Source organism: Phalacrocorax carbo, chromosome 6, assembly GCF_963921805.1.
Source record: "Phalacrocorax carbo chromosome 6, bPhaCar2.1, whole genome shotgun sequence".
NCBI classification, from domain to species: Eukaryota; Metazoa; Chordata; class Aves; order Suliformes; family Phalacrocoracidae; genus Phalacrocorax; species Phalacrocorax carbo.
In genome coordinates, this window is record NC_087518.1 from 18,813,035 (window position 1) to 18,839,132 (window position 26,098).

The 26,098-nt window shown below is 41.8% G+C and overlaps 3 protein-coding genes and 3 non-coding genes across 20 annotated transcripts in view; 4 read left to right on the forward strand and 2 right to left on the reverse strand.

Annotated features, from left to right (window-relative positions):
- Positions 1–7,900, reverse strand: part of PBRM1 (polybromo 1) — a 64,746-nt gene extending 56,846 nt beyond the window's left edge. For 2 of the 12 annotated variants that reach the window (XM_064454019.1, XM_064454018.1), the window contains exons 1-5: positions 7,764–7,900; positions 5,012–5,134; positions 3,820–3,975; positions 2,981–3,078; positions 2,255–2,402 (exon numbers count right to left, since the gene is read on the reverse strand). In XM_064454019.1, coding sequence (XP_064310089.1) covers positions 2,255–2,402; positions 2,981–3,078; positions 3,820–3,975; positions 5,012–5,050 — 441 coding nt within the window. In that variant the 5' untranslated portion in view covers positions 5,051–5,134; positions 7,764–7,900. Of the gene's footprint in view, positions 1–2,254; positions 2,403–2,980; positions 3,079–3,819; positions 3,976–5,011; positions 5,135–7,763 lie in introns of those variants that run through there. The other 10 variants (XM_064454016.1, XM_064454009.1, XM_064454020.1 and 7 more) reach the window with 8 other exon arrangements.
- Positions 7,901–7,927: 27 nt separating this feature from the next.
- Positions 7,928–17,071, forward strand: GNL3 (G protein nucleolar 3). 3 transcript variants are annotated; one of them, XM_064454025.1, is made up of 16 exons: positions 7,928–8,046; positions 8,316–8,374; positions 8,650–8,787; positions 9,437–9,550; positions 9,728–9,811; positions 10,299–10,434; positions 10,661–10,744; positions 11,314–11,417; positions 12,383–12,518; positions 13,031–13,118; positions 13,505–13,688; positions 14,382–14,524; positions 15,251–15,387; positions 15,928–16,133; positions 16,461–16,542; positions 16,634–17,071. In XM_064454025.1, exons 1-16 carry the CDS (start codon positions 8,034–8,036, stop codon positions 16,720–16,722), a joined length of 1,797 nt encoding a protein of 598 aa, XP_064310095.1. In that variant the 5' UTR covers positions 7,928–8,033; the 3' UTR covers positions 16,723–17,071. The 3 variants fall into 3 exon arrangements, with proteins under 3 accessions (XP_064310095.1, XP_064310097.1, XP_064310098.1); XM_064454027.1 differs by lacking the exon at positions 10,661–10,744; XM_064454028.1 differs by lacking the exon at positions 9,437–9,550.
- LOC135314148 (small nucleolar RNA SNORD19) lies at positions 10,494–10,569 on the forward strand. The gene has a single exon (XR_010373617.1). It is a non-coding gene; the product is annotated as a small nucleolar RNA SNORD19 (small nucleolar RNA).
- LOC135314149 (small nucleolar RNA SNORD19) lies at positions 12,878–12,951 on the forward strand. Its single transcript, XR_010373618.1, has one exon. It is a non-coding gene; the product is annotated as a small nucleolar RNA SNORD19 (small nucleolar RNA).
- On the forward strand, positions 13,356–13,433 carry LOC135314150 (small nucleolar RNA SNORD69). Its single transcript, XR_010373619.1, has one exon. It is a non-coding gene; the product is annotated as a small nucleolar RNA SNORD69 (small nucleolar RNA).
- Positions 17,072–18,201: 1,130 nt separating the features above from the next.
- GLT8D1 (glycosyltransferase 8 domain containing 1) lies at positions 18,202–26,088 on the reverse strand. 2 transcript variants are annotated; one of them, XM_064454030.1, is made up of 10 exons: positions 25,859–26,088; positions 24,298–24,357; positions 24,089–24,187; positions 22,489–22,705; positions 21,660–21,777; positions 21,035–21,119; positions 20,702–20,814; positions 20,014–20,180; positions 19,716–19,828; positions 18,202–19,061 (listed from the first exon to the last, which is right to left on the reverse strand). In XM_064454030.1, the coding sequence occupies exons 2-10, from the start codon at positions 24,311–24,313 to the stop codon at positions 18,871–18,873; spliced, it is 1,119 nt and encodes a 372-aa protein (XP_064310100.1). In that variant the 5' UTR covers positions 24,314–24,357; positions 25,859–26,088; the 3' UTR covers positions 18,202–18,870. The 2 variants fall into 2 exon arrangements, with proteins under 2 accessions (XP_064310100.1, XP_064310101.1); XM_064454031.1 differs by having other exon boundaries at positions 25,755–26,088.
- Between the last annotated feature and the right edge of the window lie 10 nt (positions 26,089–26,098).

Genomic DNA, 26,098 nt, shown 5'->3' on the forward strand with positions numbered 1-26,098 from the left:
CGTGTAGGTATAGCTTTTGGAAGAGCTAGAAGCATTAGTCAGCAAATTAAGTTTTGTAAATACTGAGCTGGTAGTGGCAGACAAGCATGTGCCTATTAATATTACTACTTAAGAACATTACCCAGAAAAAAAGACTGCTTTTCCACTCTGCCATATTTTTCTTTCCCTTTCCTCTGTCATTTAACCTCTATTTCAGGTATGTCACCTTATTACTGCTGATTACGCTCTTCTTCACTCCCTCAACCTCTGACAGCTTGTAACACAAATGAGAAACCAACATGAGAACTGTTCTTAAGCTTACCTTATTAGGCTTCAGTATGCTCAAGACATTAGACCAGGTGTTAATTACAAGAAACAGATTTAGAGAGTACTCTGTTCCACTAGTCCGTTTCCTTCTATGCTAATGCAAGATGCTCAGAAGTGCAAGACTTGAACCAAAATACTAAAAAAACTCAAAAGATTTCCATCCTAATCTAGCATTGTCAATAAAACAGCTGCTGCAATGAAGACCTTGACAACGAATCGGCCATCCCTGTTTTATATGCATCATTGGAATTGCTGTGGGTAAGTTAAAAGATGAAAAAAGAAGAGGTTATGCTTGTGTGCCATACCTTCAACTCACAACTCCATATTTCTCTGGAAATGTCAACATTCCCTCATCCTAGAATGATAGCTACCTATTTCTATTCTACATGCAAGATTTTTACGATACCAGCATAATTTTGAGTCCACTATTATGTCGGCAAAGGCAGCAACATTTTACAAAACTCTAATCATTTTTTCCTGCCATCAAGGCCTCCTCCCTCATTTAGAAACCATGAACTAGCCAACATCAATGGGCAAGTGCCTTGCAAAACTTCAGGAGTACATAATAAATTTGGAAATCTTTATACATTTTCTACTGTAACTAGAATGTGCAAATGCATTAATCCATAAATCTGATTGTAGCTTTTTGAAAAACACACACAAACGTAAACAGAACAAACATTACTTTTCTTAATGTCACCTGGTTAAACTGGTTAGGTTATTCAGAAAGCAGTCATTTGGATCAACTCCAAAGATATATGAAAGGTAACATTAACAGTTATCATCTCAGTCACTACATACAGTTACACTGCTTAATGAAAGGCTATGTTAAATACATAAAAAAGTTTAATCCAACTTTTTTCCATAATCCATAAAGCAACTGTTACAAAAACCATGTTGTGGTTCATACCCAGTCAGCAACTATATACCACACAGCTGCTCGCTAACTCCCCCCACCCCTGTGGGATGGGGAAGAGAATCGGAAGGACCAAAGTAAGAAAAACTCAAGGGGTTGAGATACTCACCACCCAACGACCGACGCTGTTGGCCTCCCAGCCACGATTGCCTCCCCCCCAGCCAACTCCCTCCAGTTAACATACTGAGCATGACATCACATGATATGGAATATCCCTTTGGCCAGTTTGAATCTGCTGTCTTAGCTGTGCCCCCTCCCCTCCCAGCTTCTTGTGCACCCAGAAGAGCATGGGAAGCTAGAAATGTCCTTGAGTAGTACAAGCACTGCCCAGCAACAACTAAAACATCGGTGTGTTAGCAACATTATTTGCATACTAAGTCCAAAGCACAGCACTATGCCAGCTGCAGTGAAGAAAATTAACTCTATCCCAGCTAAAACCATGACAAACCATTAACATCTGAAATAAAACATGTACCCAGCTTGAGAAAATGAATGTGGGGGTTGCACCCTTGATGAAATACATCATCACATACACTCACAATCTATCATCACTGATCATGATAAGCAACGTGCCCTTTTTCATATTCATAAGTGGCCAGTGGAAGAAAAAGATTCAACAGTCCTACTGAATGTTTCCTGTTATTTATAAACTCTTCCTTTTGGGAAGAAAATACTTTTTTTCTCTATTTCAAACAGTCACACAGCGTGTGTTATAAAATGGGAAGGCTTTGATAATATTTTTCTTAGTCTACATCTCTATTCTTTCTTTCTTTCTGTCTCATTTGGAAAACTACATGAAGACCATGCCCACATTATTTTATAGTTTTCCACAGAAAATTTGCTGTAGTAGGACATTTTACAAAGAGACGGTCAACATTATGGAAATATATCCAAATAACTGCAATGTGCGCTGTTCTCTTACGAACAATAAAGGCTAAAATGAAAAGGGTTTTTTGCCAAACGAAGGAAGAACTTGAACATATCTATACTGCTTTTAAAATGAATTTGAGCCCTTCTATGTATTTTCCTCACCTTATAGTAAGCCTTCGCGTTGTTAAAGAGAAGCTGAAAATCAGCAGTCAGCACATTCACATCATCATATTCTTCCATCTTTAGCTTTTGTTGGATTTTCATTAAATCAATTGGCTGAGAAACCACTTCATAATAATCTGGCTGATTTCTGTTGCAACAACAAAAACAGGCATTAACATTCCAAGCAGTAAAACCAAAACCACAGCACTAAAGTTTGTACGTGTCTATGACTAAATAAACCAAAGAAAGTTCCAAAACATTTTTGTCACAGGTAAAAGATCTGGACAGTGGTCTATTTGTAGTCTTACTTTATTACACGTTCTGTTACCATCCTCAATTTCTGAGTCTAAGATAAAATTCAGTCTCTTACTTTATCTACTGCATTTTCAAGGGTCACTTCTATTAATCTTGCCAAGATGTGCCCTTAGTATTACATTCCACCACTTACGTGGAATATTTTATAGTCAAAGACATAGCTGTTTTAGGCAGGTGTCACAAGAAACATTTTAAATTAATCTGTGTATCCTTTTTTGACTGAAAAAGGGCACCAATGCTGGCATGTCTCATTGAATAATTACATCAAATACTTGGATAAACCACTGGTGGGAAACTATGACAAATTTAGCTTAAATTTTTCACAACTATTACTGCTGAAGTATTCCTCAATATCCACTTACTCCTTCATTAAATCTCAGGTTCAAGGCTTAACCAGAACCATGATCTTACCTTCGCTTCGGAGCCCTAATGAAAAGCTCACAAAGGAGCCTGCCCTGTTCATCTTTGTAATCTCTGATGGTGTTGTAAAGTTCATGGCATACAGCAATCTAAAATGCAAGAACAATAAAGTAAAGGAAAAGGAGAAAATTTTAGGAAGTAACAAATGAAAGCCTGCTTACAATGGGAAAGACAAGCTGTCAGTCCACACATGCTCTAAAGCAGAGGTGTGAAGAAATTGATGGATCTCATACATTAGAACAATACCTGACAAATATGCCAGGTACTGCAGAATTTTAATTAATTTTTCTGCACATAGGTAGCTTTCTTTCCTTGCTAATTCCAAGTGAAACACCCAAAATGTAAATTAATTCAGTACAATTTTCTCCAAGTTACAGACATCTAAAACAACAACAGGGATTCTTCTGCCCTGCAATTAATTAAAATTAGACTATTAACCCAAAGGTATAACAGAGGCATTGTACACTTCAGCAATCACTGCCTGTGCCATTCCCCACTTATGTGTCTCTGCATTTGCTATTCAGACACAACTCTCAACTTCTGCATGTTATGTCAGGTCCTTCTCCAACATCCTTCCATCTGCTAAAATCATCAGAAAAAAAAGAAAAGCAGCAAAAGGAAAATGGGAAAAAGAAAGATGAAACTGGGGACACAAGAACAAGCCAAAGCTGAATGAGATCCTAAACGAAGCTTAGCCAAGGCAGCAACAGATTCAGGGCCAGTGTATATGTACTACATACGATCATCCATTTTACAATCCAGCAATTCCCAGACAGGGATACGGTATCCCCAAGAAAAAAAAAAACTGTGCAAAATAAGAAGGTACTAACAGGATCTACAGTTGGGAGATTGGAAAGTCTCCTCCTCTTTCTGCTTGGGCCTGGTATATTCGTAGAATGGTGGCTGTCATCAAAGTCTCCTCCACTGACACTGCTGGAAGGCGAGGTAGCTCTTCGCCTCTTGGAACCCATGGAATCCAACTTCTTCTATAATAAAGAGACATGTTCTTAAACTCATGGCATTGCATCCAAACTCTCTGGTAAGAGCTAACTAAGAAGCTAACAATGCATTAAGGTGAGCTACACACATTTGTTATACACTACAGTTCAGTTAAGCCATATATCTAAACACCAGCTTTTTGAAAATCAGAAGGAGAAAAGGGAAATCAAAGTGGTCCTACAGTTTTATAGTCACTGATGACAGCAGCGTCAGAAAGCCTAGGGCTCACAGTGACGAAGACTAATTTAGCAGCTCTTACTAGGATACATTCTTAAACGATGTACATTTTGATACCTCATCTGATGCATGATAACTAAGCAAGAAAGGGAAGAACTGTACAGAGACAAGTGCTAAGTTCTGGTATAAAAGCATGTCGTTCTATGCCAAACCCAAAAAAAACCCAAAACCAACCCCCCAAACAAACAAAAAGCAAAACCACAAACAGAATAAATTATGAACTAAAATTCAAACAGCTACTGAATACCTTGTCTTAGATTCAAGCCAAAAAAAGGTCTGGACCGTTGTGTGACCTACCACTCCCATTTTATGTGTAGGATGAATGGCTCGATCATCAAGTAGTAGAAAAAGCCACCTCCTTTTTTGACCATAGTTTTCAATTTTTCAAGACAGTGACAAATGAATAACCACCATGCAACAACTACAGTGATTTACAGAACAAGTTGTTGGCTCTTTCCCAACTTCTAGTGACAGCATCATAAAAATATCTTTATTTGTAGCTGTCTCAAAGGCTGAAGACTGAATAGATTCACCTATCCCAGCCTATACCCGTTTTCCAACCAAATTAAGGAATTTCTTCGAGGAAGCACTCAGTTGATTTACAAGGTATGGCAGCACAGCATCACTGCGTTAGAGCATTTATGTTAGAGGCAGAATTAATTTCAACCACACAAATGAGATTAATAAGGCAGGAATAATTAGCAGTTAGGATAAAGAAAAGCAAAAGCCTAAGGCAGAGAAACGGAGAGAATGGTGCACATACAATCAATAATTTACCAGATTTACCAGAGTACAACCAGCACCTCGAAAAGCCAGCCTCCTCATAGTGTTTGATGGCCAAGTACAGATACTGGGAGAAGGTAACACTCTAAGAGTAGCAAATCAGCAATGGTGTTAGTACAGTCAAAACTGGAAGACAAGAAAAAGGAAAGAAGGGGGGAAGAATTGAGAGTAGATATAGATAGATTATTAAATATTAATAATACAGATAATTAAAGAATAAAATCAAAGAATAAATTGAATAATTACAGCGACAGAAAAAAAGCAGGAAACAGAAGGTAACTTTTTTTAGCCCAGCAGAAACTCTACAAAGTAATTTTTTACATAGAATGCTAGACATTTCTGTCATTTTTACAGGAAAACCACATTTCTCTAATGTTACAGATTTCACAGCTACTTGCAAGAGAATGATTCATCAAGCAGAGCAGAGAGTAAACATAAGCAATATCTGACCTGAGAGTAAAAAACAGAAAGCAGTAAAACTTGCAGAATGTGATGTAATACAGTGCTTGTATCAACAAGAAAATAATTTTTAAGGTCAATGAACATTTAGTGGACTCTCTAGTGATGATGCACCACCACCAGTCTTCAGAGTGGATTTTTATCCTCATAAGTAAGCAACATTAAGGATCCAGCCAACAGATTCACTAAAGATACACCTGTTCCAATTTCTAAGCAGTCTCCCATCTTGGGTTTTGGGTTTGGTTTTTTTTGTTGGTTGTGGTGGTGGTGGTTTTTTGGTTTGTTTGTTTGTTTTGTTTTTCTCTCTCTCCAGAAATTCCATGTGAAATGTACAGAACCATTTTATGGCAAAACAATTGCTTCTATTTAGTTCATAAAACTACTGTCTTCAATAAAACCCCAGAGATTGTTTACCTGTTCTGTATTCTGGACATTTTCATAACACACATACAGAGATTCTTTGTGCTTTATTAGCAGGCAATTCATCTCAGGAACGGACAACCAGCCTGTTGCTTTTGGCACTGCCTCCAACTTTTATCTGAGAGCTACAGTGTCAAATGGCTAACACCAAGCGCGTGCTGATGGGGAGGCTGCTAGAAAACAAGTTCTTGGTTGTGAAGGAAAAGGCACGAGGGACTACTGGAATGAATCATGCTGGTTCACCCAGGTACTCAAAAGTACATTAGTCCAATCCTATCCTGAAATAAAGATTTGGGGAACCCCCAACCAGCAGCTGCCTGCAGACAGCATATAGGCTTCTCCACATCTGTTATCTGAGGCACGTGCGCTGCGGCTCTCAGCCATATGCAGACACTGCTGGACATTTGTATGATCAAGACACCTGGCCATTCTGTACACAGCCTCCAAAAACATTTTTCTCCTTTAATAACTGAGGAAGGTGCAAAAAACATACCACAGCCTGAAAAACATTGTGAGTACTCAGTGAGAGAACTGCTTACATAGAACTCCTACCAAATTTAAGGCTCCAAAATGCAAGCTTCCTTCTAGACCTCCATGCTCATAAACACAGATAATCCTACTATGCACAGAAATGTATTCTCTTTCATTCAAGAACACATCTCCTAGCCTTTCTTCTGCAACGTAGCTTCTAGCTCACAAGACTCTCAATAGTTGCACCAAGAATCTCCAGTGCTACACACAAGCCACCTCCTGAGCAACAGAAGCTTGGGCGTCTTCTTAATAATTGCTCACATTAGTTATGTGACATTTTAATGGGCATAGACATCTCTATAAGAAACACTTTAACCATTACCAATACACAGGTATACTATATAATATATACACAATGGGTGGAAGATTGACTCTCCTGAAAGCTGTACTACTGATCACCACAAGTATTACCCCGTCTAACCTCACTAAATGAGCAGTTTTTATGTGCATTTGAGATAACACACTTAAACTAAGGAGGTTCTGGCACACGGATTATCTTCTGTCTCCAAGTAAAGGTAAAAGCTGATAGATACCACGGAAAGTATTTTATCAAGATCTCCCACGTTTCAACACAAATACTCAATAAATCATGGTAAATTTAGCAAATGGAACGAGGGAGGGAAACGCAGCCAGAATTTCCCCCCATTACCGACCACGCTGAAACCAGCTGCAGCGTAGGAAAAGAGGGGCGGCAGCGACCAGACACTAGAAAAGGACAAAGTTGGTGAAGAAGCGAGGGGCACAGCACATCGACCGTTTTATCCACGCTGGGACAAGAAACAAAGAGGCAAAACCCGTAACTCCCCGCGCCCGGCTCGCACCCTGCCCGGTTCGTGAGGCGCTGGTGTTGGCCGGAGGTTTGGAGAAGACAAAGACAGACACCTTTCCGGGCCCCATCCCGTGCCCTCACGGCCTGACACAACGATGTCCCCTCCCGGCTCCGCTGCCTCCCACAGCGAGCTGGACACGCTCCGCTCCGGAGGCCCCGGGAGCCCTAGGCCTCCCGCCCACCGCACGGCCGCTGTCACCGCTGCGGGCTCGGCCCGGTGACGGGCGGCACGGCGGAGTGAGCCAAGGGGGGACTCCAGGGCCGGCAGGGTTGGGACGCCGACACCGAGGGGGCCGCGGCAGGGCCAGGGCCGCTGCCCCCAGCAGAGACGGAGACGGAGGAGGTGACAGAAGACGGCGGGGCGCGGCGCCCCCGGCCCCGCCGCGGGGCCCGCCGCGGCGGAACTGCTGCGCGGCCGGGCGGCGCTGCCTCCCCGCGGCGGCCACACAAAGGGAAGCAGCGGCCTCCTGGCTTCGGCCCGCCGCTGTCCCGCCCGCGCGACCCCGCGCTGCTCACCCAGCCAGCTCCGCTCCGCCTCCGACAGCCGCGGCCGCACTCGCCCTCCACCGCCCGCCCCGCCACCGCTGCCGCTGCGCCGGTGCCGCCGCCGCTCCGTACCGCCGAGCCCGCCGCTGCCGCAAAGCCCGCCCGGCCGCCAAACGCGCCGAGCCCGCGCGACACCTCCGGCGAGGAAGGGCCGCTTCGCTTTACGGCGGCGCCCGCCGGCGGGAGGCGGGATCGCGGCCTTCCACGTGGGGCGGCAGTCGAGCGCAGCCCGGTGGCGCCATGAAGCGGCCTAGTGAGAGCCGGGCCGGGGCGGCGGGAGCGGGGCACCGGCAGCCGCGGGTGGGGCTGGGCCTCGGGCAGTATCGCTGACGAGCGCTGTGAGGCGAGGGGATGGCGGTGGCGGGCGGTGGAGCGGGGGAATGGCGGCGGCGCGGGGCGGGGGAATCGGACACCCGGGCTTGAGGGAGCGGCGGGGGCGAGCGGCGGCGGGAGCTTGGTCGCTTCCCCGTGAGCGAGGGTTTGTCCCGGGGAGCCGGGGCTGACGGGCCCGGTGCTTTGCAGAGCTGAAGAAAGCCAGCAAGAGGCTGACCTGCCACAAGCGCTACAAGATCCAGAAGAAGGTGAGTCCCGGCGGGCTGCCCCTGCCCCGCGGAGCGGGGGGAAGAGCTGGGCGAAGGGCCACATGCGGAAAGGAACGTAGGCTTTTTACATCATTACATTTCGCAGGATTTTGGGCCTCTAAGTCCAAGTGTAGCTTTACGATGAGACATTATGCAATCGAAACACTTCAATCTAAAGTCAGAAACGTACCACTTCTTACTCTATCTGTAAATAGGAGGGATATAGCCTTTTTTTTTTCCTTAGACTGAGAAAATATTCTTGCTTCTGTCTTCAGATCAGAGAACACCACCGAAAAGTCAGGAAGGAGGCCAAAAAACGTGGACGCAAAAAGCCCAAGAAAGATCCTGGTGTTCCCAGTGCTGCACCATTTAGGGAAGAGCTTCTACGGGAAGCAGAGCAAAGAAAGCAGAGGGTAAAGTTGTGGTAAAGAGGACAAGAATTAAGACCGTTCCTATCTTCTCAGAAGCTTTGTGTGTGTATGTGCACATGTGCGTGCCCAGAGGTGCAATCATGGTAGATTGCAAATGGTCCTAGTAGACACATACTTTGGAAAAATAATATATTTACTTCCAGCATTATACAGTGTGTAACAATTTGCCTTTTTATTTTTAACCTTCATTTCATCACTGTGTGTATAAACATGCTGGAAGGGTCGTTTCTAATGTAATCAGAATTGCCTGTGATGCTAAGATACACAGATGTCCCATCAGAATGCTAAAAATTAAGTCTTGTCATTATGTGATTGTAGAGAAAGCACGATCTGCTGTCTGCAGTGTGGAGTAATGTGGCAGCACCCTTATCAGTTGTAATGTTGCTGCACAGCTGTTATTTTGGGGTCTAGCTAATGGATGTATTGCCTCTGGTTTTGAGGCAACTGAAGGCAACAGTATTCTTTTCAGGGTAGGATGCAAAAAAAGTTCCCAGTGTCACTTGGACAGACATGACTTCTAAATAAGCTGTCTCAGGAAGTTTGGTCAGAAATAAATAAATGGGGAAAAAGAACAGTCTTCTTACCACTTTCAAATGTGTTTTATCTGGCATGGGTTTTTGTTTACAATCAGCTTGAAGAACTAAAACAAAAGCAGAAGCTGAACAGACAGAAAGAACATGAAAAGAATAGGAAGCTTGAAGCTAAAAAGAATGAAGCCAAAATCAGGGAAAAAGCAGAGAGAAAGGTAGGTGTCTGGTATGATTTTGATTCTTTGAAGCTTATAGAAGGAATAAAAGTCGTCCTGAAACTACATCTTCTTAAGCAGTACATTCCATGTTACATTTTCATGCTATATATGCACACAAGTGTAATACAGTAATTCTCAGTTAAATCATTCCCTTTCATTTTTATTTGCATTCAGGAATCCTCTGGCAAATCTAAAGCAAACACTAGCAAACTGCTGGATAAAAATTCAAAGAAATCATTTTGCAGGGAGCTCAAGAAGGTGAGACGTTTCAACTATTTTTATATAATTTGATGAGAGTCAGCAATGAGACCACTAGTTATTTCCTCTAGCAGCTGCTAGAGAGTATAAAGATTGCTTGTGATAAACTTCAATGGTGAAGTAAGGGATTTTATGACAGAAAGTGCAAGGGTTTCAGTCTTGTCTGGTGTGAGCTACTGAGACATCCAGCACTTTGAGGCATTAGACTTCTTGGGCCAATGTCAGTACATACTGAGTGACCAGAGAGCTCTTGTAGTAAGGAGTACAAGTATCTAAGGATTTCTTGCCTTTGGAGGAAAAAGATGAAAATTGCTTCAGCTTTCTGGTTTGTAGTTCAGAAGAAAGGAGCTCAAACAAGAACAGTCTTATGAAACCTCACCAATCATTCTGTGAAATTCAACATTAACTGTTGTAACCACAGCTATTCCAGAGTTGCCTCTGTGAAATGGTCTGTCGTATCTGATCTGAGAATCTTTTTCTAACCTAGGTGATTGAAGCCTCAGATGTGGTTCTAGAGGTTTTAGATGCAAGAGATCCAATGGGTTGCCGGTGTCCTCAACTGGAGCAAGCTGTAACTTGCTCTGGAGGAGACAAAAAGCTGCTTTTGGTTCTGAATAAAATTGGTAAGAAGCACAAGTTTTCTTAAAGTGTTAGTTGGTCACTCTGGGGTTCTGTGGTAGGTGAGCTATGAAGATGATTTTATAGGAATCTGAGATTCCATTGAAGACATAAGATCCAACTCTGAGCTCACTCCCCTACTGAAGGGTAACATTTCCTCCACCTTTTAGCCTAGTGTGCTGAGAAAACACCACAGACAGGTAAATGCACATTAGCCCCTTTCTTTTGCAGTAACCTGTGAGGACTTTGGCCAGTTTCAGCCAATTCCGACAGAAGTTAAAGATCTTACAATTTTTAACATCTTTCTGAATGTAGGTGAGTAGGCAAAGGTCTCGATGCTGGTCCTCACTGAGGCAGTGGCTGAGTTAAAGATTAGCAAATGAATGCAACAGTAGTATTTGAAATTCGGCTTTGGGAAGTATTTTCTGTCTTCCGTTGCTGTATGGACGAATCCACACAAAAGCAGGTGAAACCAGCTAAAAAGGCTGGAGATCACGGGGTTAGCAGCAGCAAAAAAAGAAAAGGAAATACCACGAGCGACAACAAGAGCAAAGGGAATCCCTCTGCAGGGATGATGGGATAATCCTTCACAGAATATCACTCTCTGTACCATACAAAGTCTCCTAGTGAGACCCCAGTGTTAAAAATGTGATGTAGGGGCCAAAAATGTAATTGTGGTATGTTCTACTTGAGGCAGAAAATAAAGACTAAAACTTGCAATACTGGGTGCCTTTGGGAAACATACCCAGTACTTTTACTAGAGTTTTCAGCCAAGCATTATTTGTCATAAACATACTAAATGAACAAAATACAGCCTGGTTTCTGATTCTACATAGTGATATTTAAGATTCATAGGAGTGAAAGGTCTGTGCTCTTTTTTACAGATTTAGTGCCAAAGGAGAACTTAGAGAAATGGTTGAATTTTTTGAAGAAGGAGTTTCCAACGGTTGCTTTTAAATCAGCAACACTGATGAAGGACAGGACTATGGTAAGAGCACTGCAGGCTGTCTCATGACTAAGTTGTATGCGTTTGCAATCATAATGCATTGAAACATGTTGAAAAACAGGAACTCTTTAAAATTCCTTTTCTCCTTGTTTGATTATACTGCTGTGGTTGATGGATTTGCACTTTGACTAAGCTTTGTGGTACTGTGGGGGAATCCTTGCTGTTAGAGTACGTATTGTTATTTGTACCCAGGATGCTGGACTAGAATAAAAGGAAGTCATGTTGGATTTTTTTTTACTGTAAGAAAGACAGTCGGGGAGGAGGATGAGGAACTTTTTATCTTCTCTGTAGGATGGTTGCAGCAGTTACATCTGAATTGTTTTGTAGGTAAAGTGCTGCAGGCTATACTACTGCATCCTGATTGTGCTCATCAATAAAGGTAGCACCTAACATCTTTGTGAAGAGTATAAAGGGGTTAGCTCCCTATGTCCTAGTCTCAACTCTTTGCAGCTGCTTGTCTGAGTCGTACATGTATCAATACCTTAATGCTTCACACATCTTAACCCTGATAATGGCATAGTGAAATAGACCCTCCTGCAGAATGGTGCAGAAACTGCAACACAGAGAGCAGGCTTTTTAAATCTTCAAAAAAATTGAAGCCTCTTGAGTGAATTTGCAGATTTAAGGATTCAACTATCCGAATGTACATGGGGTTTTTTTTTTTGGTCACACAACAAATCTGCAACACAGCCTGAACTGAAATCACAAGCCCTACAAGTCAGTTCACATTCCCTTTTCTCTTAGTTGATGGCTACCTTTTTTACTGTCACTTAACTGATTAGGCAATTTCTTACTAAACTAATTTCTTCTGTTTAGAAGAACAGAGTAACATCCTCTAGTAGAGGATAGGAGTTGGAAACGTTACCGTAGATGATAAAATCTAAGAATACATATTTATCTTAAATAGCTACTGACCTTGGGGGGTTTTTTGCCTTTGAATCCTGTAGCAGGAGCAGTTCACAAAAAGACGGGCTCGTGTTGATTTTTCAAGAACCACTGAATGTTTTGGAAGCAAATGCCTTTTGAAACTTCTTCAGGAGCATGGCAGGACTCAGAACAAAGCCATTCAGGTTGGGGTAGTAGGTAAGCATTTGAAGAGACAGGAGGAGTTTCCTTCTCCCATAAAGCTTTGGTAACCTGTATTGCAAATTGGGTAAAACAACTAACACAAGACTTTCTTTTAGGCTTTCTAGTAATTTTTCTTACTTTCACATAAGACTCACTATTTTAGTACTTCAGTTGACAGCAATCTGTGTTGCACTTACACACATGTAGTCTCTGTGATCTGTGGAAGACACATGGTGCAAGGCTGTAGCTGATTCATCAGGTCAGGAAAATGAGCAGGTTACATACCATGCAGCTTGCACTACCTTCCTCCTGTCTGATAAGATTAGTGGTGTTACATTCAGTGATGTCTTTCACATCCCTTGTATTATCAGTGTGAGAAATGAGGATACAGACTTTGTCTTACTTGTGTAGTGAAGACTTCAGATCCAACTCTGATCTCACACTGAAGATGTACCACAGAAGAAACAGTGCTACATAGGCGCTGAATTTTTTGTTTAACTTACAAGGATTTATGTGGTTTTCTTCAGGTTTCCCTAATGTGGGAAAGAGCAGCATAATCAACAGTCTTAAAGGAGTTCGTGCTTGCAATGTTGGCCTAGCAAGAGGTGTTACCAAGTAAGCTGAGTCTGATAAAAGCTGTTCGTTTCCTTGTTTGTTGTTGTGTTCTGATTACCTTGAGTTTGTTGTTTGAATACAATTTCCGTCCCTTAACAGCAAAGTGTGCCCCTATGTGCAGTTCTAAATGCACATTTCAATTTGTCAGGATGAAAGATACTGATCTGTGTGACACAAGCTGTCATGAGGGAATACAGCGTAAAAACTTGCTCTTTTTGTACATTTAGATTTCTGTCCAGTGCAAAGCATATGATGAGAAAGCATGGAAACTGACTCTCTATGGAGTACACTCAGTCCAACACTGAGCTTTGTGTCTTGCATCCCTCACCATTACCAGTCCTTTGCTAGTTGATTTATCAACTTACAGTGGATTTCTCTCTGAATAGGTCCATGCAAATTGTGCACATCGATAAACAGACAAAGATGTTAGACAGTCCAAGCATAATTGCAGATCCTTCCAACAGTGCTGTGGCTCTGGCCTTGAGAAATATCATAGACACAGAAGAATCAGGCTCAGCAGGTGTGCTTGAGGGAGCAGATGCCATTCTAAATCACTGCAGTAAACAGCAGGTGAGCTCCATCTTTTTCCAAATCTCTCACTGGATTTGATTTCTCTGTAGGTTTCTTAAGCCATTAATCAAAGTTCATTTCACTTCAGCTAGTTCTGGTAGTTGCACTGCTTTCCCCTAACCACGTATAGCAACTCTGAGTTGACATAACGAGTGGCAAACTTTGGCTGTTGTACCCAACACTAAGTGTGATCTTTCATCCTTATAAATGGAAGGCAGGAACAGCATACCAGGATCCTGACAGCCAGAGCCTGTTCTCCGAACAACTTTTCTGGTTTTTAAGAAGACCTGCGTCTAAGATATCTAATTTGATATCTCAGATCTCATCACAGTATCAGAGTGAAAAATGATTATATTCTGACTGCTTCCTATTATTACAGTGAAGACCTCAGATCCAACTCTGATTTCACTCTAGTTTCAAGTAGATTAACCTAAGCCTAATTCCCATTCAGTTCTATGATAATTTTCAAACCAGTGTGCTGTCTCTATATACCCACTAATATGGGTGAATGGCAGATCAGTTTGTTGATGAAGTAGGCATTTTGCTTTGTCATACTTACTTCCACATGCAAGAGAAAAACAGCTCTTCACATACTTGTTTGTCCTCTTTATAACTTGATTTGGTTTTTTTATTCCTAAAACTAAGAGAAAAGTGGGTATCTCTTTCTGAATGCACCTTTTTCTTTTGCACTAGGTAATGATGCACTATAGTATCCCAGATTTCAGGACCACTGAGGAGTTTTTAACTTTACTTGCTCAGAAAAGGGGTATGCTGAAAAAGGGAGGTGTTCCTGACGTAGAGAATATAGCCAAATTACTACTTTGTGACTGGACAGGGTACGTACACTATGAATTTTGCCTTATGCTGCTCACCTTTTCCACATCGTTAATCCAACACAGCAGAAGCTCTGAGTCCTAATAAGTACTTAGAAAGGAGGGGCTGCTTCTTACCTTTTTCTTTTTTTCTTTCTCACATTGTACTTTGGTAAAGATTGCTGAACTGGCTAACAGATTTAGAGAATGCCATCCATGGGTAATTTTCTGAAGTAGTGAAGGATACATAGAGTCAAAGCAGGTTGCAGATTACTCCATAGCCAATTTGCTGACTTCTGCTATAACTCCGTTAGGGGAATTTGCTTTCCATTCAAATACTGAGTCCATGTAGTCCTCTTCCACAGACAGGAAAGGATATGGCAAACTTATAGTGGTTCCTATATTCTAAGAGTGGGAGCAAATGTAACTTGGTAATCGAGTGTGACTATTTCCCTTGCTCAAGTGGTGCAGCTGGTTTTACAGCTCATGATTTTACAGGCAGATGACTTGTGGTGACAAAGCATGCTACTTCTTTTTCCTCTCTGGAGTGGGCTATCCACTTAATACTGTTATTGACAACTTCAGAGTCAAATTTAAATAGCTATGTTACTGCTGTTAAACAAACAATAATAAATGAGTAGTTAGGTGGAGGAGTTTGAGAGGCTTGTGCACTGGGTTTTATGTTTAACTACAGTGATTGAACTATGTTATCTTTGGTTGTCTTTTAATGCTGATATTTTATTTTCCCAGAGCTAAAATAAGATACCACTCACAACCTCCAGAATCTCACAGACCACCACCGTATCTTACAGAAGACAAAATAACTGAAATGCAAGTGTGCTTTAATTTAAAGAACCTAGAAGAAGAAAACAACAAGACTGTTCAAGGTAGGACTCTTACTGTAATGCACTACTACCATTAAGAGTGGTAAGTAGTAGTTTTAATGGGAGATTTTGAATGGAAGTCCCCCTGGGGCTTATATGACAGCTTTGCCAAAAATGCAGTGAATATGAACCTTTTAAAAAAATGGATCCTGATGCAACAGAACAGTGCATTTGTGTGCTGTCTTAATGCAAATTACCTCTGCTAGTTCTTAAATTCTGCTCATCTGACCTGACCTAACCCTCCTAAATAGGAAATAGGGGAAAAGAATGGCAAAGAGCACATAAACACTAGCTAATTAAGCCAATAAAATACATTTTACTCAGTACAATCTATGCTCCAGTCCAAGTCCTTCATCTCCTAGCAGTCTTCTGTCGATGCCTCAGGGAAAGCTAGTCTCAGAGAATTGTCCGTTGTTCTACCTGTTTATGTGGGAGTGCGGGTCTTTTCTAGCCCTGACCTAAAATGGCTGTCTTCTGAGGGGGTAGGAATTACCTGATACTGTCTAACAGTGACCTAACAGACACTTCCTATGTTTTTCTCAGCTTTAAAATACCCCAGTCCGGCAAGCAGCATCCTTTTCCAGTCAGCTGGTATGACAGATGGGACAATAGAGGAAAATAAAGTGATAGAGGTAGCATCAGAGTGGGAAAACTTGGAAACAAGCAAGGAGGGGAAGGAAGAGGAGGAGGATTTCACAGAAAGTGATGATGACCAAGACGATGTAGAAGAAGAAATGGATATCAAAGAGGTAAATAATGGTTTCATTAGGCTGCTTCTACCTGTTTAGATCCTGACATCAAGTACCCAGTCAGCATCCTGCTGTAAACTGAAAACGTGTAGGCACTGTGGAGCCACCAGGAGTAATCAAAAAGTCCTTCTCTCGGAGATAAGGGTTGGGGTTTTTGCTCAGTTAAGGAAACAGCATTGTTAAGTCAGTTTTAAGGCAGTGTGTTCCTGACCAACTATACAAGGGGACATCCACACTATTATCAGTCTCTGTTAGATTTCATTTGCACAGGAGACTTCATTAGCGATGTCTGAATAAACACATATGTCTGACCTCTCTGACCTGCAGGAAAGCGAAGTTCAGGTCATCAGGAAAGCAAAGCTTGTAAAACGACAAACAAATCCTACAAATTCAGAAAAGCAGATAGCAGGTCTGTATGTATTAACAACCCTGTCTTGAAGGACAGTCTCTAATACTGTAGCACTTGCATTGGTTTCACTAACGTGATTTTCTATTCTCAGAAAGCAAACATTCCGATTCACTGTCATTCAGCTTGGATAAGACAGCAGATGAAGATGATGCCTACGATTTTAATACAGACTATGTGTAATGAATTTTGTGTGAAGACGCAATTGGGAGACTCTTACTACTAGCTTTCAGACAGTCATGAAGACTTGTGTTGCAGCAGAAGTTGGAGGAATGCTGCATACCAGAGCTGCTGCAAAAATTCAGTTATCGCTATGTCAAATAATGTGTGTAATACTGTATCTCCCTTGATTGTTCCAGATTTTGTACAAGTCTTGGAAACTGTATTCAGCTTTAAATCATAAACTTGATTTCCTGTATTAAAAAAAAAAGAAGCCTAAATTAAAAAATTCCCAATAGACATAGTCTGTCCACTTCGCAATAACAATGTTAGTAATGATAAAAATATGTTTCAAAAGGGTAAACCCTCTGTCTTTTTCTTTGAAAAACAATGGTAAATGTTTAATTCTAGTGATGTTCAAGCAATAGAAGTTTCAGGGTAAGTTTTCATCCTTCCTTCATAAAATCTGAGTTAGGTCAGTAAGTTCTCAGTATACTTATGCAAAACTTGAACTTCTGTATGTAAAGGCTTGCTAGAAAATGCTACTTATTTCAGCTAGACATAAGGTATTTTATCTAAGCACTGCTTTAGATACTCAGAAGTTTCACTGGAAAAGGTAACAGATTATGATATTAAGTAATCTGCCTTCACTGGAGAACAAGCTGCTTGTTCTTACTGTGCTCTTGAACAAAAGACACATTTCCTGTTGCCACCTATTATACTTCGCAACAACTGGTTAACTGTAAAGCAAAACATTGCCCTGTGCAATAAGGACATGTTAATGCCCTCAGCCAATAGCAGAACTGTTGAAAAGAAACAATAGGTAATAAACCACAGAGATCAGCATCCATGACAGAAACTGTAGGCAGTGACTGCAATGAGTCAAGCAGTTGGAAATCCTTTTAGATTATGAAGCAGTACTAAAACCATATTCATACACATGTATCTTAGGCCATGCAACATGGAGCCTGCTCCTGCATTAACACAAAGCCTTCAGTCTAAAATAGTAAGGACTGTTCACAATCAGTATTACTGAATAAAAGTGACGACTTGAGCTCAATCTTGTATTAAATAGAATAGCTGGCACAATAACTGCTGGGATAGATCAGCTAAGAATAACCACTACTCACGCTTCACACTACAACTATATAAAAAAAAAAAACTATAGAAAGGGCAATGGGCGGCTGGCTGCAGACAGGTACAGGAATCTTGCCTGATGAGTTTAAAGGGCCAGACTGGGAAAGGTGCAGTGGGAAAATATAGTAGAGCTATGCTCGCTTGAGAGAACTCTGAGGAGCTTAACAATAACAAAACTAATCTGCATTTCACAGAGCCTGATCCCCAAAATACACATTTTCCACAATTTTAGAATGAGAGTGCTTTTGCAGAGATGAGATAAATTGACTTTAGTTTCAATCACTTGCTACTGTATTTAAACAAAAAGGAAACACTTCCTAGATCAAGGCTAGAATCCTATTGACATTTAACATGTTGACTCAAACCTCAGGTAAAATTAGCTTTTATTTTTGAACAAAGTTTTTTCCACCACTTTACAAAACATGTTTTAGTGTTCACTGGCAGTTAAAACCACTTTGCATAGTGAAATAATTGAAAAATTCATCTTCAAAAAAAAGATTCAGTTTTGCAGAATTCTGCAAGAAAGACATACAGAAATGGTTGGTAGATTTAGTAGATGGTTGGTAGATGCACAAAAGGGTTGATGAAACTATTTCACAGGATAAGAAAAAGAAAACCCAAGAAGCTCTTAATTACAGTACACTGCTGTGCAAGATTTGCATGGTGCAAGCACCAGCTGAAGCTGTATCTTGTTCTCAGAAACTGTTTCTTTCTGTAGCTGACAAAATGATCCTCCTCTGTATGACCTGTAGTAAGCAGCGGAATGCGCAACAGACAGAAATGAGCTAAGAGAAGTGCTAGTTTGTGGAGATCCTCCCTTGCTTTCTATGGTGCTGCTGGAACAGCATCTTCTGTCACAGAAGTGAAGTGAGTCTCCGTTGGACCTGTGCCTTTCAAAACTGCACTTGCCTTCTGGAGCACAGGGTGAAGCACATATTCAAGGACTGCTCTGTAATATAAGTTGGCTAAGAAAAAGTTCTGCTTGGCTCCAGAAGTTTCCTGAGAAAATGCCATCAGTTATTAAAATTGAGTTTGCTACTTTGCTTCATAGGCTTCTGGATGTCTGCGGATCAGGCTGAACTTTCCTGTAGGGTCAGGGACATACCACTTCTCCCAGACTTCAGCATATGAAGCTGTTCTTCCCCATGGTTTGAAATGTCCGTTCCAGTGGAGCAGCTTGGCAGCTTTCACAAACTGAGGAGAGTACCTTTTCCCAGCACTAGACCCTTTTATTGAAAAAGAAGCATTAGTACCTGAAATAAAGGCAGCAGAAACACCAACATGCAATATTTTAACTTTAAAACAAAGGATTTTAACAAAGGAAACCTTGCCATTTCTGGAGAAAGGAGGTGAAATCAGGGCAAAGTGAAAAACAAAATCAGGTATGACTGAATGCCCCTTTGATTTGTCTCAGTATCTATTTTAGTGTACTGCCTTAACTTCCAAGTCTTTAAAACCCCCTTAATACTGAGATGTATTCAGCAGCCTATGTATCATTCATTGGAAACAAACCTAAAAAAGCTCTCCCAGCGTTGGGGTTTTACCAGTAGCAGAACAGATACGAATGTCTGTTCCACTCAACAATCTCAGAGGAAACACCTAGGACCACTTCAGATACAATATATATGTGGAAAAAGAAAAGGAAAATGAGAAGTAATTTGAGATAAGTCAATTCAATAACTATCACCCTAGCAGTTCAAAAAAGAACATGAAGGATCAGGCCTACAAGCCCCAACATGGTATTGCAAAGCAGTGTCCCTTAAAGAATAAGGTATAAAATGCGAAGAAAAGATCCATTTGCTGCATCATTAACTAGGTGTACAGCCACAGTCCCGGAAAAACACACTGGGGGAGCAGTGTCACAAATGTTTCATACATACCGAGATGCCGGACATTCCACATGGGATCAATACTGGAATGCTGCTTGTAAAATACAATTAGCAGTGGAGGTGTTGTGATGCTGCCAGCCAGAGTCCTACTGTAAATTTCCTCTCTGGAAGAGAAGATAAATGTAAGTTGGAAAAGGATGTTTGGGTGGCCCTAAATCAGTTGATTTTTCATTTGCAGCAGCATGACAGGAATCCACAGATACATACATAGTCCTTCATTTAACAGTTAAATGCTATGACCATAACCCAGTCCCTGACTGGCTGTCGCCCCCAGCTTGGGGGTACTTACACTACATTAAGTGCCATCCACTTCTCCAATTGCTTAGTGATGTTCTGCAATTTCCATTCTGTCAAATTGGCAACAAAAACTCCTGGATTGAAAGAGCAGGTGTTGGCTTTCATGGCAAGCTTTCGGATGGTTTCTTTTTTGTAATCTAGAAAACCAATGTAATTATACTGGGGGAAAAAAAAAGAGTAGAAATTAGCTTAAAATATGGTCAAATAACTATTTAAAGAAAAATATTGCACAGCTCCCAACAGACAAGCATAATGACTTGAAGTTTTTAAAGCAAATATCCCTTCCTTTAGCACAAGGGAAAGAAAGCTTGAGAGGTCTAACATTTTAAAAACATGATTACATAAACTACGTATTTTAAGGAATGCTGCATGTTCTTAATAATAGCATATTATTCATACAGTACCACTCCCAGAAAAAGTACTTTTTATCTCCCTCTGATGTTCCCCACTGGGATTTGCTCTCATTGTAAAGCACAACAAAAATTCAAAGTGTGCCTAAACAGAAACTGCAAGGTGTCATTTTTAACACAAACATCAGAGCAAACTGATTTGGGTAGGGACAATCACACCTTTAGGTTCACCACATTTGAAAGCCAACCTGCAAGAACATTAAAACCCAGTGCCTGTTTTCAAAGCCTGGGATCTATAGTATTGTTACCACTGATCAGAACAAAATTAACCTGATTGCCTGCTCCACGGACAGCAACTTTGTTAGTGGTTGAGTCACAATCATCTGAAAATGCAGCTGCATGTCCAGGTTTCAATGGAGTGTTGTAAAGTTCAAGAATATCATCTGAGAAATGGAAGTAAGCACAGTTAAAAGCAATCCTGATTAAGTGCTGAGTGACTTTTTGTTCAGTCCATTGCTACAGCACATAAAGCCACACAGTTTAATCCAACTCATTCATATTTACAGTTTCTACATCTTTCCTTGAAGTTTTTTATTACTGTAAGAGATGGCACACTGACTCAGCATAAGGCCAGTGGCAAAAGGCTAAGAAGAGGTCCCATACCTTGCACTATTATATCATCATCCACGTAGATGGCCTTCTCTGCATGAGGTACCAAACTGGGCAAGTAGAATCTTGCAAAGGTTAACTGTGAAAACAAGAAAGCAAGAGAAGTGAAGAATTAAATGAAAAATTGTCCAAATAAATGTGAAATTGACTGATACTCCTGGTACTTTTCTATGGCACTAATGTCTAAGACAACTTCTATTAAGGAAGTAAAATAGGCAGCAATATCCTAGAAGTTATTTCAGATAAATATGTTCCATCAATTCCTGATTTCCCAAGAATTTGTGCATTGATAAACTAACTTTTAAACTAGTCTACATTAGAATTTCTTATTTTTCCACATACATCTGTCATATCTCTGAGGTGTTGGCATGTGTGACATGCAAGCTGCTGTTCTTCATTGTAGCAAGCAGCAAAAAATTATACTAGGCATGCGTATGTAGATATTCAAATCCATCTCTCACTATCTGGAAATTTATTCTTACTGAAATTTAGGAATTTGATTATAAAAGATTGCTTCTATGCTAATAGATTTGGGTGTGATCTCTACTTGTGGGTCAAAAGCCAGTATCAAAATATATTATTACTAATAATTGCAAAAAGTAATCAACATCATCCTCACTGGTTTTAAGGTGTCTGCCTTTTGAGGATCCACTTGTACTTTCCCTTCTAAGACACGAGGGTCAAAATCCAAAATTCGGTATCTCAGATTTTTCAGGGCAGTGTTACTTAGCCACAGCCTGCAATCAGGAGAAAGCCACAGATTTTGTTAAATGAGGCAAAATCAAATGAAAAGCAAGAGATCCAACTGACAGTGACATAGATCTTGATCTGGCCACTCGCTTCCCTATCCAGCAAACATACATACAGAATGTAATCCATGTCTAATGTTGGCGGTGTCCTGTATGACTGCAGGGGCATGCCCACTATCAGCATTCTGCGCAGTGGTGACACATGAAAGGTATGAGGTTGCTTCTTATTTTATTAGAAGTATATGGTCCTGTTATCACAGGTCCTTCACAAAAAAATATCAGTGTGAACAGATGTGGGTAAAAATAAAAGGATCAAAGGACAATCTAGAAAAATGGCCAAACTTCACAGCCAACATTTGAATTGCTTAGATGAAAAGTAGGAAGTAACTTTTACAACCCCTCTGCCAACAAACTCCAGCCCCACTGGTTGGGTATAACCCTACTGAAAAGATGGCTCTTTACCATTAAGACATTAATTAAACATTACCGGAAGGAATTACATTAATGACATTAAACGTTACCAGAAGGAATGACTGTAGGACTCCCCACAGCAGCCTTTTCAAAAAGCTGCAATAAGCAGCAGCAGATAGGACTGCAAACAATTTAGAGGAGTGCAGTTCCAGGGAAAGCCAGCTCTTCCTCTTCTCAGAGATACCTAAGTTTTACAGTATTGTGGGAATCTAATGAAAAGATCATTACCTCAAGTGATCCACAGTATCATTCAAAGTAACAATATGGAAAACCACGTTGGATCTGGTGTGACGGTAAATACTGTTCATGGCTGCAACTGCACCCCCAAGCCTCTCATCTGATGCTGCAATGACCACAGAAATCTCCTTGTCAGTTCTTTCATCTGCCAGCCTCTGGGGAACTGCAGGTATGAAATCTATAGGCTGAAGTCCTAATGGATTTGAATCTGTGGAGTACAAATGGCATCATATACTTGTTTTATGCAGATGAAACACAGAGGTTATTACTATCCTAAAATTCCCAACACCTTCAATTACTTCTACTATGCAAGCAGTTGGATGTCTCATCTGAGGCGTGCATTACAGTGTGCCAGTATCAAACACTTATAATATAGCTCCGGCTCTTGAGAATCTGAGATGTTAATGAACAGGAAAACACCACACCTACAGACAAACTACACACATTTAACCATACATATTCACACACAGCAAAACAGGGTACTAAAATGAGACTTAAACTACAGTAGGGCCACGCTTACCTTTGGTCCCGTATGCCACATCTATAATCTCAGCGACTTCCCCCTCTCATTTAGCCCAACCACCTTCTAGTCTTCTCCACATCACCCTTCCCCTCTTTTTCTATTCATACTTTCTTTTCCTCTTAGATAGGTACCAATGAAAAAAACAGAAATTCTAAATTAAGTCACTGTTGCAAATGTTTTTCCCGCTGAAGATCAAGGCATTAAGTACAGCCCATGTTTATGCCAGGGAACACAGATCACACTACATCATCTAAGCTGAAACCACAAGAATTTATACTCATATGGTGCAGATAGGAAAATGGGAGATCAGCATTGAAATTTATTACTAGTCCACATCACCTGTAAAAGCCGGCAAATTGTCCACTACCTGCACTTTTTATAACAACACTGGTATGTTTCAGACAATCCAGACTGTTACACACTAGATAATTTTAGGTAATTTGAGGAACATAGCAAACAGGGACTCGGCAGTTTGTAGGCAATGTTCTGCTGTTCACAAAGCTGGGCTTCTGCTTCAGTTTGCCTTTTTCTGATGACAGAGCTCAACAGCTTTAACTTCAACTGATTGCTGGTTAAGGCCTGTCAGACCAACTGCTTGTTGGGAAGCACCTGCACAGCTGCTAGTCAGGAGCAACAGCTCCCAGGAGTGGCAAACTGGGACTTGGCAGTTAATGGGGACACAAAGAGGCTCTGTGGGACCATGTACAGTTCTTAAAAATGAACTCCCAAAAATGAAGAGACTTTGCTAAGTAAACTGAATCATATCTTAATGACTTTTAAAGCCAGAAGAAACCCTTACTCTATCTTGCCTGGCTTTCTGACCAAGAAAAGTCAGAGTACAGCAAGAACAGACAAGCCCACCAAGCTGAAGTTTCTTGGGTATGAGAATAGGAAAAGATCAACTCATAAGATAGTACAAAAATTATATCTTATGCAAATGATTTATCATTGTCATACACATTATTTCAGCAACATGGTGGCTTCTGTCTGGCCAGAGGATGTGCTTTCCCACCAATCTTAAAAAAACCAAACAAACCAACAAGCAAACAAAAAAACAACCCAACATACCTGACAATTCCCGTTTCAAGAAGTCACTGAGGCCTAGGAAGTTATGATGAAGAACTAGTAAAAATATGACAACAGCCACTATAAGGATGGAAATGTTCACTGAAAAATTAAAAGAAAAAAGTTGATCAATACAACCAGAGAGAGACTGGGAAACTCAGAAAAGTACAAAAGACAGTTTTAAAAAATTAGACACACACATATAGGCATACCTTTCCTTAATGTCATTTTTCTCTTGGTATTTTATTTATTAGCATAAGCTTCCTGCAAACCTGCAAGAGAAAAAATACAGCAGTCACTTCCTACTTCCAGTGCATGCCTACACAACGCATCGCACAGCACCACCAGGAGTGGTGGTACAATGACATATCTAAAGAAGAACTCAGAGATGAAAAGGGAGACATAGAGATCTTCCCACTTAGCTCACTGACAGAAAAAAAAAAAGCCAAACCCAAACTCCTTCTGCCAATCAAAAGTGATCTGGAAAGAACATGGAAGATTATGTATGGTTTTGATTTTTACTGTTGAACCAATATTTATCTACCTGAACTGGAAGCATCCCAGCAATAAGGCAAATTATTATATATTTCTTTCCATACTTAGCTAACTGCAAGACTTTGGCAGGACACAGCATTTGTAAGATTTTAACAAACAGCACTCCAAAACCATGAAATTCTCTACATAAAATATAACAGAATATCAGCTGAAGTGTCAACACACAAAAAAGATCACAGAAGCATAAACGAAGGTATTGCCATCGCGTTATTGAAGGGGACGAAAACACACACTCAAAGCAATGATGCAATTCTGGCACGCATTTCAAACACACATATTCATTATTTACCGGTACCAGTGACCATGAGATCAGAACAAGAACTACACATCCTGGAGCATGAAGTAGCTCTCAAGTAACACACAGAAGCACTCGCACCCTAACAACATGCAAAATTCAAGAAACAGAGACAGTTCTATGTTAAAACACTTGCGAAATTTCCAAACTGAGGTACCACAAACTGTGTTGTGACTTTTACACGTGTCAGACATAACCATCTTCTTTCTCCCGTGAGGAAGACACGTTTAAAAGTACAACAAACAAATGCCACGTGCCACGTCTACAGCACTCTGAGGTCGGTCAGGGCACGTAGCCTTAGTTTACAGGAGTACAACGCAACGTCTCTTTAAAATGAAGCATGCTGCAACGCTCCTCGCGCCCTGCGGCAGCGACGCTGCGGGTGCACGCGCATACGTACAACTGCCCCGTAGTTGTATATACACGACAACGACACGTATAAAAGACACCACAACAGCCCGTGCTAAAAGCATTTACAGGTTGGCTTTTTCAGAAATTATTGTCAGTGCAAACACGAAGCCCAGCACGGCCGTCCCTCGCGCCGCCGCCTCGGCGGGCCTCCCACCCAGCTCCTCCCCCGCGGAAAGCACGGCCCAGGGGGCTCGCGGGAGCCCCGCTCCGAGGCCAGCTGGGCCCAGCCCAGCTCTCCCCCACCAAGACCCCCCCGCCCCGCCCACCGGCCACCGCCGCCGCCAACTGCCACCGCGGCAGCGCACCGCCCCGAAAGGCTGCAGGTGGCCACCGCGGTGCCTGATGGCCGCGAGGAGCGAAGGCCGCGCCGCGCCTGCCCTGCTACACTAGCGGGGCTGCGGGAGCTACCAAGGTCTTGGCGAGTAGAGCTTGAGCCTCAGGCGGGAAGGTCCGCCCACAGACTGTCAAATCAGCGTCGATTCCAGGCAGGCGGCGCCGCCGGAGCCTCGCACCTGCTGGCTGAAGGCCACTCAGTCGGGGGTCCTGAGGCTGGAAGCCGCCGTTGCCGTGGAGACAGCGTCTGGCCGGCCCGTTACCGATGGCGGCGCAGGGCGAGGAGGGGGCAGGGTCGGCCGAGGGCCAGGCCGAGGCCCGGAGCAGACGCGGTGGCAGCGGCGATGTCGGGGCGGACGCGGCGGCTGAGGTAGCAGGCTGCTACCTCGGGCCGACGGAGGACGGGGCGGAGCGAAAGG